This window comes from Solanum tuberosum, unplaced genomic scaffold (genome assembly GCF_000226075.1).
Source record: "Solanum tuberosum cultivar DM 1-3 516 R44 unplaced genomic scaffold, SolTub_3.0 scf00494, whole genome shotgun sequence".
Lineage (NCBI taxonomy): Eukaryota > Viridiplantae > Streptophyta > Magnoliopsida > Solanales > Solanaceae > Solanum > Solanum tuberosum.
Window position 1 is genome coordinate 338899 of NW_006239417.1, and position 13942 is coordinate 352840.

Consider the following 13942-nt stretch of genomic DNA (forward strand, 5'->3'; position numbering starts at 1 on the left):
GTTTTCTTACTTAGTTAATAGTGATAAAATTCTGTGATTTTTTTAAGAAGTACATCTTATAATTTTTTATTTTTTTAATATAAACATTGACCATATAGAAAAGATTAAATGTGAGTATAAGTTTGCTAGACACGTTAATGCGGAGAAGAATCACTCGAAATTTTTAAAAAAAAATAAATGGAAGTTATGTATAAATTATTCTCAAATTTATGTGTATTGTGATATGAAATTTCTCATGTTGATTATTTGTCTATCCATCATAGTATATATTTTGTATATATGACTTAAAAGGTGTCAAAGGGATGTTGAAACAACTAATTTTGATTTTGAATTGATAAAAAAAAAAAAAAAAAAATCTTGACATTTACTTTCTTGTTTGAAATTTCAACTTGAGACGCGATAAATAAAAGTAAAAGTGGAATGACAACATGGCGAGGGCGATTGTTGTGCATGTTCAACCTCAACCTGCCCTGCATAGCAAAACCCCATGTTTTCAACCCGCCCAATACAAAATTAGTATGGCACTAATGATGAGCATAGCATACTTCTTACTTGTATCACCTGTCATTACTCTTTTGCACCAAAACCAATTCCATAATAGAGCAAGTAATGGTAAAGATTAAATTCCAATATGTCCCCTATCAAAAAGAGTCTCAACTTAAATCTATAATGCCAAATCAATTATCAGCATGTATGTTCCATCTTGATCTTGATCGATCGCTCAATAAGGCTAGATACAAGAGACAGTTTTCTTTCCCCATCAGCATTAGAGATATTTACAAATAATAATGTTTGCCATCAAAATCTGTACCAACATATTAGCATCGCTAGTATAATCTGGAAGATGAAACTTAATAAGAGAAATCAGCAAATTTCAGTATCAAACTTGAGGGATATGCCCATGCTGAAGAGCTCCTGGCACAATAACTTTGCACCATATGGCACATCAACCTTCACAATATCTTCAACTGATTCACAGAACCGGCAGAACGGACCCCTTATCTTACCACCTGGCGCGGACCTCTGGATCACATTCGCCATGTTCTTGCACTTCCCACAGATGTGCATCTGAGAGGAGTCACTGAGTGTGAAAAGGCGTTCATGCAGATTTGCTGCAGCACCGTGAGCTATAAGACAGTCCCGTTCCATCTCACCAAATTTAATTCCACCAAATCGTTTTCTGTCTGCCACAGGTTGGCGAGTAAGGGGATGGACAGGCCCAGTATTACGGAATTTTACCTTGTCTTCAGCCATATGGATGAGGCGTTGGTAGAATGTAGGGCCCATGAAAATCAGGGAATGAACCATTTCACCAGTCCGACCGTTGTAAACTCTCTCACTTCCCCATCTTGAGAATCCTCGCCTACAGGTCATATACCATTTAATAGTCAAAATGACAAATCACCAGAATTCACAATTGAGAACGCACAATAAAACAAAATCAGCTTAACTGTTTTGCACAAGAACATGTAATTACAAAAAAAGGATACAGTTTTCTTATATCTTACCCATGAAGCTGCTTTAGTATGGCGTCAACTGATAAAGCGGAAAAGGGAGTGGCATATTTTTCACCACCACCTAGGGCAATGCCCTTCCCCAAAGCGGCTTCCAGCAGCTGACCAGGTGTTTGCCTTGAAGGAAATGCATGGGGATTGATTACAATATCTGGAACAATCCCCTGAACTGTAAAAGGGAAGTTCTCCTGAGACTCCAGATATCCAAGGACACCCTTTTGTCCATGCATGCTAGAGAACTTGTCTCCAAGACATGGAGAACGAACCTGCACAGAATGTACAAGAATACTGGAGTCACTTAAAGTGAATTAGGATTAGTTATATAGTGTCTTCCATGTACTCTTGAGTTTCTTTATCTTCAGGAAGGATAGGGTTGAAGAAACGTAAAGATTAGTAGGAGGCAATCAACTTTCTCACACATATAAATTTGAATCATAACACAGAAACATGATGCTTACACCTAACAGCTTTCTTTACTAACTCTTTTTTAAAAAGGTAAAGTAACTTTATAGATAAAGTATCACAAAGGATGTGCTATAGGAACTGTACAATGTTGTCACAGCAAAACAGCAAAGTATTCCATATCTAGTCCTGTAGGGATTCTGACATCTGTAGAACTGATGCAGCCATATTTACATGTTCCATATTCACACCGTAGGCAAAACAAAAATATACAATTAGGCTTTCTTTGCTAACTCTTAAAGAGTACAAAATCTACTGAATAAATATAGTAAATAATGTACTGCAGTGAGAAAGTTCAATTCATTTCATGACTTAATATCAGCTTTTGGTACCTGGGACCTTGTCCCACATATGTCAAAGACAAGAAGCTTGGACAGCAGCTTATAAGCTCTCTCCATTCACTTTCAGCAGGCATCTTTTCAGGACAAAAAATCCCTCACTGTGTTGGTGGCAGAGTAATACTTCCAAAGGATTGTTGCCGGATCTCTGTGTCAATAAGTGAGGCAAATGGACACTTCGTTGGGGGTGGAGGGTGCTCTGTTTGGTACATTGGACATTTCCTACATTGGTTGAAAACAGGGAGCTTGGGTGATTTATTATCACCCTGTCTTACAGGGAAAAAAACCCCACATGGCATAATGCTTCCCAAGGACACGTTGATGGATCATAATACCAACATTAGATTTTATAAATCAATCAGTCCTTAAAACATAAAACTGAAGGTTTTCTACTTTGGCTATTGGTTTCTAGTTTTGAAGCTTTAGCAGAGTCTAGTTGTGCTACTTATAGACAAGACAGCTTTTATTCAGTTCAGTTGCTACTCTTTCAATGTGTTCCCTAGTAAGATGGTTCAAGACACTTCTGATCTTTATGTACATAGCATTGTCTCCTTCTATCATGAAGACAAGTACTTCAAGAAGCTTGCAAAATACCAGCAAACAGTTCTCCAAAGACATAATATGGTTTTTTAATAATGACAGGTTTCTCATAAACCTGCATCTTAAAACATATGTTCCATATAGAAATATAGAGAAGCACATAAGTAGAAGCATAGACATATAGGGCATCTTACTTGTCTGAGAGATACAACAGCAAAATTCTTCCCGTCATCATTAGCGGAGAGCAAAACCTTCTGAACCATGCCCCTTTCGGTATGCTTCATCTTGACACTGTGATCAGCGCCTGATTCAGCATATTTCCCAATTATGATATCTCCGCTCTGGAGATTTGCCCCAATGAATGGAAAACCATCATCATCTAGGCTGTCCACTCGTCCAATTTTACTCTGGGTTTTCCCAAAGTTCACAGAGTCCTCTACCTTGGACTTCTTTCCCATGGCTTCCTTATTGTCGACCTCAGCCTTGTAGCTTCTGACATGCTCCGATCGAAACATTCCGCGCTCCAGTGATGCACGATTCATAACCACTGAATCTTCTTGGTTATAGCCAAGGTGAACATTCACTGCAACAATAGCACATTGACCATTGTAGTATTCAGGCCGTGAAAGCATTCCTTTCTGGTGACGACCACATTTTGGTTTCCCAAGGGAATCTGACAACATTGTCCCAAAAAGTGGCCTCTGAGGGTAATACAATTGATGGGTATTCGTATCAACTCTAGCGTTTGGATTCACTGTTGAAAACCCAATTGCTTGCTGAGAGTGCTTCTCAGATTGATAGAGGACCCTCCTAGCATGGTCATGATTTGCAAAAGGGATTAAACCACAGCTCAAGCCTAACAGAAATGACATGTCCAACTCACAATGGGTATAATTAACAGGTGGATTCTCTTTATCTGCTTTTAAGAGATACTCAACTCCCCATGCAGTTCGACAGTCTTCTTCTTCTTCAGGTCCAATAAGCTCAATAATCCCTTTGTCCAGAAGAGTTTGGAAGCCATAATCTCCCCCTTTCATTCCGTCTTTCAAAGATTTAATATTCTTAAGATTTGAAACAACAAGAAGAGGGCGCATAATCCTTCCAGCATCAGAAAATATGCGAACTTCATCCTGCTGCTCATCTCTCTTAACTTCAACCTAGAACAAAATTTTAGATTGTTCAGTGTATGAGTATCAAATTGACATATCTTATAGGATGCTATACAACATCTCCACAAGAGAATATACTATACTAAATTTTTAATAACTATGTACAGAGAGACTTATCACAGGAAATCCAGTGCTAATGAAAAAGGTATAGGGTCAAATTTCCTCAGTGAAGAAGCTACATAAACTTCCATGCTTTTAACTTGCATGGTATATCTGCTAGTGCTATAAGAAAACATCAAACCAACTGCCAAATTTGAGATAAAGGTTAGTATATAATAGAGGACTGTTGGTTTCAGTTTTATTGTTTTGCCAAATCTGTGATAAAGGTCATTTCATAGAGAACTTGTGGATCCTATTTTATTGTTTGAATCCTTCAAAATTTAAATATCATAAAAATTATTTAAATTAGTTTAAATTTTTGCACATTGCAAAGGGAAATTTCCCAAAAGGTGATTTTTTCCAGCCTACCTGAGCCTCGGTGAGAGTAACCGCTACATGTGTGGGTAGGAGGTAGCAAATACCCGGTGGAATAGCCAAGGTGTGTGCAAGCTAGCTCAGAAAACACAGACAAAAAAGAGATATTTCTTAAAAGAAAAAAGATCACAGAAGTTGGATGGACAGAGTTCAAGGATTCCATCTATTCCAAACTCATCGTAACACTTTCCTTTTTAGATCCCTAAAATTGTATCTCTACTTTAGTACTTAAGTTATCCTGAAATAGCATCACAGAAGTTATTCTACATTCAATACAGTGTACTGCAGGATTCATGTCTATTTCAGTAACAATGAGAAAAGGAGGAGTCTTTCAGATCTGGTTAATAGTTTTATAATCGCCTTTTAATGAATTAATGAATATATTTGTTGCTATATAACCAAAAATTCTACAGTATGTTTAATGTCCCTTGTACATAATTAAATGGAAATGATCACTACTTACCTGATGTGAACTTCATTCCTACGGTCTTATATGTTGTTTTACATCCAATGCAATATACCATAAACTAGAGGAGCAAAGAGAATAAGACGAGTGTTTTACAGTTTGATAATCGTCCTGTTGATAAATTGATAATCATACTTATATATAAACAAGTAGTATACTTTATCCCACCAAAAAATATAGCAAGGCTTCATGATTCTGATGTACAATAATAATGAAAATGATCATAGCAAACCTGGTGTGGTACTTCATTCCTGCGGCGCTTACGTCTTAGTTTTGAAACGAAGAGTGCAGAATCTTCACATACTCCAACCCAATCCCCATCTAGAAGTACCTTTTGTTTTCCATGGAGTGAGGTGGCACTATCATCTACTAACTTTTGCATCCCACACCGAAACAATGTCTCAAGAAGTGGTTTCAAAACAGTTGTGCTGACAAGACCCATACTAGCCAAATTTTTTACCAGGCCACAATTTTCTCCATCTGGGGTAGATAGAAAGCATACCTTTCCCCAGTGTGAAGGATGTCTGCATAAGTTATTCAAAAATCATCAGATTATCATAATTAAGCGGAAGAAAACACATATAAAGGGCAACCAGGTGAACAAGAATCCCCCGTTCACGCAGGTCTTGGGAAGGGCTGCACACCAAGGGGTGTCATGTAGATAGCCTATCCTAATGGCAGCATTAGTGGCTGCTTCCACGGCTCGAACCCGTGACTTATAGGTCACATGGAGACAACTTTATGGTTGCTCCAGCCTCCAAGGCTCCCCTTCTTGACAAAAAGGGAAATAAAATACCAAAAAAATTATGACAGAATGAGCAAAGGATCAGGAGGCAAGTCAAATGAAGTCACTATTTTTGCTAATGGGAAACACGAAAAAAAATAGGTCGATATAAATTTAGAAACACTTACGGGTATCTAGCATCGCCAACCTTCCCAGTGTATGTAACCTGCTGACGTGTCTTCCTTAGATCAGCAGTCATTTGCAATGGATTTGTTCGTCTGAGAGTTGCAACTACACCAGAAACCCTCTCCATTCTCTTGTAAGGGTGACACCAATGACCAGTAGAAAAAGCCCTGGAGAGACCATTGGTAATTATTGACGCATCTAAGTAGTGCTCAAGTGGTTGCACTTGTCGATCTCCACAAAGATCTCTTTGCAGTGCCTTCACCATACGCCTCTCGGCATGTTTAATGTGCGCCCTGAGCTCTCGTTCAAGGAGCTCACCAGCCAGATCCAATCTTTTGTTTCGAAAATCATCTCTGTTGTCAACCTTTCTGCGGCCAATGTAAGAGAGCAAGAGGCACTTTACCATATAGCCTAAGAAGCGAGCCTTCTGCTTGAGACCACTAAGATTAGGGAACAGGTATTCTTTTATGCACTCCTCAACAGATTCTTGAGGTGGAAATTTACAGCTCTTTATAAGTCTATCAACATAAGCAAGAGCCTTTTTCCCTTTCCTGAAGTCCTCACAATTCTTGTCAGCATCGTGGATTGAAGCTACTAGTATATTGATGATATTAGTATCTTTAATATCCACATCAATCAAATCTACTATCTCCCTGTCAGAGGATACTCCTAGAGCAAAAAACAAGACCCAAATTGGCATTTCTGCAAGGAAATACACACTGAGGGCTTTTGCTTCTCCCTTAATGTGCTCATGTTTCAATGTCTCAGTCAGTTTAAGGTAGACTCTATTCCTTTTTTCACCGGAGCGATATGCAACCATCCAAGTGGAATGGTTTGACACCCAGAGTCTTTTTAAACAGATCTGCTCCTGTGCAATGAAGATCTGAAATGGAAATTGCAAGCTTTCAATCTAAATTTAAACTGTGATAGGAAATTTACTTCTAAATGCCAAAAAGGTTAAACAATATTCTATATCACTATAGTAATAGCATGAGGTTAGAATGCACGCCCAACAAGAAAAAATCTTAATCTGATCTCAGTTCCATATGCAACAGCTATAAGATTAAGATGTAATAGAATTGACATGAAAGCAGAATCAGTGACTGGTTCCTTATCCTATCCCCAGAAGTTAGAAAAGGATTCTCCTGAAAGTATATATCAAACTCAATCCTGCATCATATACCCCTTTCTTCCCAATACATCAGAAGCGGAAAAATGTTATTTGTTTAACTATTCTGAAAATGTTGGTTCACCGTCACCACCAGCCAAGCTACGCAGATGATTCCATAAAACGAACGATCAATCATGAACTGTTGTTACTACTACATTAAAATCAACAAGCACAGTGGATTTTACTTGGATCATTGTCTTCGAGCTAACAGCTTTAGGTTCATAAGTGCATCCTTTAGAGTGGGTATCACCTTATTTTCACTTCAAAATTCACAATCTAAGGAACAACGTAGAGCAGAGAAAACCATTTGAGATACTTAGAATCATGAGTCTCTTAGCTTCCTAACAATGAAATCTGATCTCCAACTGGTCTCTGTGATTTTATGGTAAGATATTTGTTGTTGACGTTGAATTATATATAAGATACTAAGAGGGCACTCCACAAAAATTTACTGTCTAAATGGAACATAAAGTTCATACCTTGAGTTCCTGCATCAGAATTTTTAAGTTGCACGTGTAGTTTTTACAGGGTCTGTATCTAGGATCTATCATACTTCCACTATATACTATATATAGGGCATGAATAATCAAGCTCCTAATCAGTTCTTGTCTATTTGGCTTTCTATTACATTCAATTTCTCTTAGAACTGAGCATATTCATGTTCCAGGTTAAAAGATAAAAACCGAGACTAATTGATTGGTTTTCAGAAAAGTAAATAACCTATCAGCACAGATTTGTGCTACTTGTATTAAAAGGCATCCATGACACTCTAAATCATACACCACATATTTGTGCAACTTGTATTAAACATGCAAAATCAACACATTATACAGAGACAGAGTTCTTACACTATCCATCTATGTTACTCGGACTCTTCAAAAATGTCGACGAGTGCGTGTCCGATCCTTCAAAGTAGTGTATTTTGAAGGCCCGACACGGATGTGGATCATTTTTGGAGAGTCTGAAAAACATGGCTATCCACAGACTGGCATTGAAGTTTTTACAGAAGAGAAATAATGTATCACCATATTTTGCAACTTGTCTTACAAAATCAGAGTTCCTATCTTACTAACAATATGTAATATCCAACTAGAAGAAATTACGATGGAGGCACGTCATCTTTCCTCCTAAAGGTTTATGCATGCTACAAAACTGTTTCATCCCGAACTCTACATTAACGGGACATTATGTAAAGTGGTACAAAAACTTCACCTTCATAAGATCAATCTTCAATCGGTATCTTCAATAAAAACAAAAAAACAAATAAACAAACCCCAAAAAGTAGATAGGACCTTCAGAATAACCTCACACTACCATCATTCTAATCAATCACTAAGTCAAATGTCTAACATGAAAGTTAAATGTTCTCTCCTCTCTTTCCTCCTCTTTTGTTACATCTTCCATTATAGGGACACAACATTGCAATTATCTGATTTTTCAAAGTTACAACATCTGTCAAATGACACAACTATTTAAGCAACAACAGCCACTAGTACAACACTATGCCTCAATTCTAAACTAGTATAGCTCGAGTAAACAAATTATTTATAAGCATTCTACTCCAATGAACTCATCTTGTTCTAATACTCAGTATATCATATTGTAGGGAAAAGGTGTCACATTCCAACTAATCTAAGAGTTTAAATTTCAAACATAAATTCTAACATTAAAAAGTGAAATTCCACTGTTTTTAGTTATGCTAGTTTGACTTTGATGTATAGAAAACGATTGGTGTGGCTGTACTTTGAATAGTATCTTTTATTTTCCCTTTACTCAGTGGGGCTTAAATAGTGTACTAGCTCCCATCAACTGTCCAGCTTTGTTTTCTATGCCCTTTATAGATGAAGACAGCGAGGCATCAAACTAGCATTTTGCCATAGATTCCCAAATATTTTTGTCAAGTCCTTTTTGGGTGAAGTTTCACCATGTGTTTGGCCATAGACTTTGAGAGAAATATTTGACTTTTTAAAGAAATATGATTTATATCCATAAGTTCTAAAAACTATTAAAAATACTCATAAATTGTATTATCATTTTATAATGAACATGTTCCGTGAAAAGTCATGACACCATTGATTTGTATACGAAAAACTACTATTACTACTTGTAGTTGGAAGTAACTTCGGAGAGCAAGCTCAGATAAAAACTAATAATATATGTATAATGTATATAACTGTATAAATTATGTACAACGAACTAGGACTAAATTCAGTCCAACCAATAAATGATGGGTGTTTTTATAAAATATAAAAGTTTGCAGTAATTTTTAAATTTTTAAAAGTTAACAAAAATAAAATTTGGCACAAATACTAGTGCTTTATAGTATTTGGGAATTTGGATTGTTGGCCAAAAATATTTGCCAAATAGTGGCAAGTTAGGAACATCTATGGCCAAACGGGTTGGAGTGAGGTGCTAGCAGAAAGATCTTACCTTTTCAGCCCCTTTGACTATGAAGTATCCCCCATGATCAAAATCACAATCAGGCCTGTCAGCACCACTCATCCAGCACAACTCTGAGTTCACCATCACAGGAATTCTCCCAATGAAGACATCCCTTTTATCTTCCATCACACACTCCTTGTCAACAAATTGTTCTACCCCAGTTTTGAACTTGTCGCTTCTAACTAGCTTTTTAGTAAACACCTGAAATCATTTTCAAGGGCAGCCAATAAAGTTAAAAGAATAAGAAACTAACAGGGAAAATAAAAGACATTTTGGATGTGTCCTCAATGCTAACCGTATTAATTTGTCAATGCACAACATGGATGAGAATGGATTAAATTTCAAATATCAGTAGTACTCCAGATAAAGGGTGAATTTTGTGAAGTTCAAAAAAATGATATCAAAATGTTAAGAATTCAAATGCATGCAGATCAGAGCTCTTGTTTCATTTGTGATGACCATTTTCTTACTTTTTTGTCAGATGGGCAATGCATTTAATAAAGAACTGTTCAAGAGAGACCAACAAGATTAACAGCTTAATCTACAGAATAACAACATAATGCAATAATCTTAGAACATAGCTAGCTAATCCAACTTTTTTGATAAAGTAATAATTTTATTAAGGTTAGGGCAAAAAGTCACTCGTACACAAGGAGTATACCAAAAATAGTAGAAAACTTGCAAGCTGGCCAATTCAAAATTGAGAATAATAAGAAAATGAATGATTATAAATAAACAGAAAGAACACATTACACGTAAAAATATAGACGGTAGATAAAAACAAAAAAGAAATTGAATATTAGACAAAAACAAACATCTTCTTGCCTGAACATGAGTTTCAACAATTATCCTGGCAGAATAAGTCATGTTCTGAAGGCGAGCATGCCGTGGCCACAAGTCCAGGTACTCTTCCCCATTATAGGCAGAAAACTTTTCCCCTGCCCAAAACTTTGGCCGATCAAGGGTTACTTTCCCAAACTTGACAGAAGCATGCTTCCATTCACCTTCACCTTTCTTTGATGGATCATAACCTGGCTCAACATGGATCTCCCCAACCGAGTCGAACACCCTTTGGATTCCATACCTGATGAAGTCATTGTATGAATCAATCTGGTGGCTAATTACGCCATACTTCTCAAAGAAACCAGCTGATGCCTTTTTACAGAAGTTTCTCAAGAAACCTCCACCCAACTCTTTAATTGAAGTCATATCAAGATTATCATCCTCATCCTCGTCCTCATCCCAATCATAATCTTCTACTTCAAAAAGACCATCAATATCAAAGTCCATCATTGTTGATCCATTGGAAGTCTTCGCTTTTCCACTACTACATCCCACATCTTCCATGATATCAGAAATTGTCATTTGAATGAAGCACCTGCATCAAAAACAAAATCAAAGTGCATCAATCCACATTAATTTCATTCCAACCTGTACTGGTGCACAAACATGATCAGATGATCTCTCCTTTCAAAAGCAATCAATGGTACAACATAAAGAAAATCGACAGCTAAAAGACTTTAGTTACCCCATCTGAAAGTAAAGTCCTTCCAGGAAGGCCAAATGAGTATTTCTCTAAAAGAAAAAAAGAAAGGACTAAGGCTTGTTCATTTATTTCTAACTAGAAAGGAGTTCTCATTTAGAAACAGTAAAAAACAAAGCACAAAACAAAAGACTATACAAATGTCCATGGGGTGGAAATCGGGATTGCTTGGTTAAATTTTCTCTTAAATGTAAACTGTGTTTTTGACAACCCAGTTCACTCTGGTTGACCTATTTCTAAAGAAGATAAAAGGCAAGAGAATATAGAGACAAAGAAAGGTTGTGACTTATAGTATCTTATATGTAACTTTGGAATATATATATAATGTTACTTTAAAAGATTAAGAATCACTGACTTAAATACATGAAAATTGGAATGCATTCGACTTGTACTTCTTGGGATGGCGGAGTATATGTAACTTTGTACATGCCTTCTCAAGAAATTATGAGAAATTCCAAAATCCCTATGACTTATGATGAGAGCCAACAGAGAATAACAGGAAAGCAAGCTCGACTTGAATTCACTCTAACATTGATCCATGCAACAACATACCAAGTGTAATCCCACAAGTGGAGTTTGGGGAAGGTGGTGTTTACTCAGCCTCACCCTTACCTTGAGAAGGTAGATATGTTGTTTTCAATAGACTATCGGCTCAAGTAAAACATATCAAAAATCAAATATGTAAAGCAAATCTACCGTAGTAAAGAAGCCATACTGAAAACAATGGAGAAGAGTTGGCATTGATCCATCCAGTCATAAAAACTAACAAATCTTGAAGACTCAAGACGTTCACCAGCATTTCAGAACACAAAAATTTAAATAAAATGTATAAGCTACCCACATTACAAACTTTTTTTAGGAAACCCTTAACTTAAGTTGCTTTCAACATTTCCTGAAATTGGCATAAGCTGCCTAATTTGTATCTCTTTTTTTCCTTCTCTTTTCACCTCTAGAATACCCGTAAGATGTCTTCAACATTTTCTGAAAAGTATAAACTATAGTAAATTTTTAAAAAACCTTTCCTGTTCTTTTGCACAAAACCCATAAAGTGCTTTCAGGGATTTCAGCACCCTAGTATTCCTACTTCAGTCAATTCACCTCTAAACCCTACTTGTGATGGCAAACAAGTTGTTTTGATAAACTTTCAGCTCAAGTAAAGCATATCAAAAACCAAACAAGTATAGCAAATACAATAGCAAAGAAATAACATTTCAATCCTAATCCTTGACCTTCGTATCTTTCTATCTGGGTCATGTCATCAGTAAGTGGCAAGTATGTCATATTCTATCTAATCACTTCTCATCCCCAAGACTTTTTCCGCCTAACTCTTCCTCTCTTTATACACACTATATACAACCTCTCACACTTTCTCACTAGGGTATCTGCTCATCTTCTCTCCACATGTCTCTCTCATCTAAAACCCCGGCGTTTTTCATTAAAACCCCATATAAAATTTTGCAGACCATACTGCATTATAACTGTATATCAACATGAATCAAAAACAGGTGTTAAAAATGAACAAAACCCACATAGATTACTTAAAAACAAACACAAAACTTGAAGCGAGTATCAAAAATTCATCGTAAAACCACACATTTTCTGAATATTTGCTTAACGATTTAGAAAAAAGCAAAAAAAAAAAGAACAGCTTACAAAGTATCGTAGCTTCTGCTTCGCTATTTTTTGGTTGAATTTTTTTGAGAGTTTTTTCTGCAGTCACGCCAACAAGCAGAGAGAGAAGAAGAGCAGTGGCTAGTGAGTGTGAATTCTTGTCAGTTTTCTTTTATGCATTGGAAAAATGGAATCGAAAAGGTATAATGTGTACTGACTCAATGAAATGATGCCACGTGTTAATGTTAAAAGAAATAAACCAAAAAGAAAAGCTATACTAATTTTGTTTTTTCCCTAACTCGGTGTTCGATAGTCATACTAAAGCTCGACTACTTGAAATTTGTGATGCCTACGGCCCCATTTGGAGGTAAGGCTACCAACCAAGGAGAATTTGAGACTTCCTGATTAAGAAAAAATAGTTTCATTTACTGTACCACATCCATTGATGATATATTAATGAGTAATTATTGCTCACTATTTTAATATTTTAAAAAGTACATTCTTTTGATAATGTCAAACCTTCGGTCTCTCGGGATCTGTTTGGTACGAGGAAATTTGTTTTATCAAAAACGTTGAGAAAACGATTTTCAATGTTTTCGTATTTTCGTTAGTTAATATTTTGAAAAAATATTTTCATTACAAAAATAAGTTCTTAAAATGAGAAAAATATTTTTCCTAGTGAAAATAAAAAATCAAATTCAATAAATGGAGTATTCAGTATTAATTTTTCTAGAAAATAGAAAAATCAAATTCAATAAATGGTACTCTCTCCGTCCCTTTTTATATTTCACTTTTTTACTTTGCACTGCATTAAAAAATGATTAATTTTACCCTTCTACCCTTATTTAATTTTTTTGGAACTCAAATTTTCAATCAATGAATATGAATCATTTACTTAGCTTTTCTAAGTTGGTCAAATGTATATTTTCAAGATTAATAACTCACAAAGATAAAAAAGGAACAATATGGTAATTTATACATTGATTTTATGAAATGAGAAGTAGTATTATGGACCAACTATTTATAGAAAGAGATGACATATAAAAAGGGACGGAGGGAGTAGTATTTTACATTAATTGAAATATTTGTTGTGTCAAACATAAAGAAACGTTTACATGTAGTAATAATAAAAAGGCTAATTACTCTTGATATTTTAATAATTAAAAATAACTCCCTCAACTCTTTTTATTGTCACTTAAGTAAATGTTTGATTTAACATATTTGTCGGTTGTCACTTTAAAAATCAAGATTCAAGAGTAAGATGTTACATTTTTCTTTGAGTTTTGTTTTTTATAACTCCAC

At 35.8% G+C, this 13942-nt stretch overlaps 1 protein-coding gene across 2 annotated transcripts; it reads right to left on the bottom strand.

Moving 5' to 3' along the window:
- Positions 1–598: 598 nt before the first annotated feature.
- Positions 599–12795, bottom strand: LOC102583937 (DNA-directed RNA polymerases IV and V subunit 2-like). Of its 2 annotated transcripts, none has more exons than XM_006364415.2 (8): positions 12683–12795; positions 10312–10864; positions 9475–9687; positions 5876–6756; positions 5196–5487; positions 3049–4011; positions 1509–1780; positions 599–1363 (listed from the first exon to the last, which is right to left on the bottom strand). In XM_006364415.2, exons 2-8 carry the CDS (start codon positions 10849–10851, stop codon positions 865–867), a joined length of 3660 nt encoding a protein of 1219 aa, XP_006364477.1. In that variant the 5' UTR covers positions 10852–10864; positions 12683–12795; the 3' UTR covers positions 599–864. The 2 variants fall into 2 exon arrangements, with proteins under 2 accessions (XP_006364477.1, XP_015159439.1); XM_015303953.1 differs by lacking the exon at positions 12683–12795 and adding an exon at positions 11582–11645.
- Positions 12796–13942: the final 1147 nt, after the last annotated feature.

What these genes read in the sequence shown, in the direction of transcription:
- LOC102583937 (XM_006364415.2), bottom strand. Translation starts at nt 10,851, where the DNA reads ATGACAATTTCTGATATCATGGAAGATGTGGGATGTAGTAGTGGAAAA. An exon ending in GTTGGCGATGCTAGATACCC is followed by an intron (nt 5,488 to 5,875) that starts GTAAGTGTTTCT and finishes TAACTTATGCAG; the next exon opens with ACATCCTTCACACTGGGGAA. An exon ending in CTGTTGTATCTCTCAGACAA is followed by an intron (nt 1,781 to 3,048) that starts GTAAGATGCCCT and finishes CATTCTGTGCAG; the next exon opens with GTTCGTTCTCCATGTCTTGG.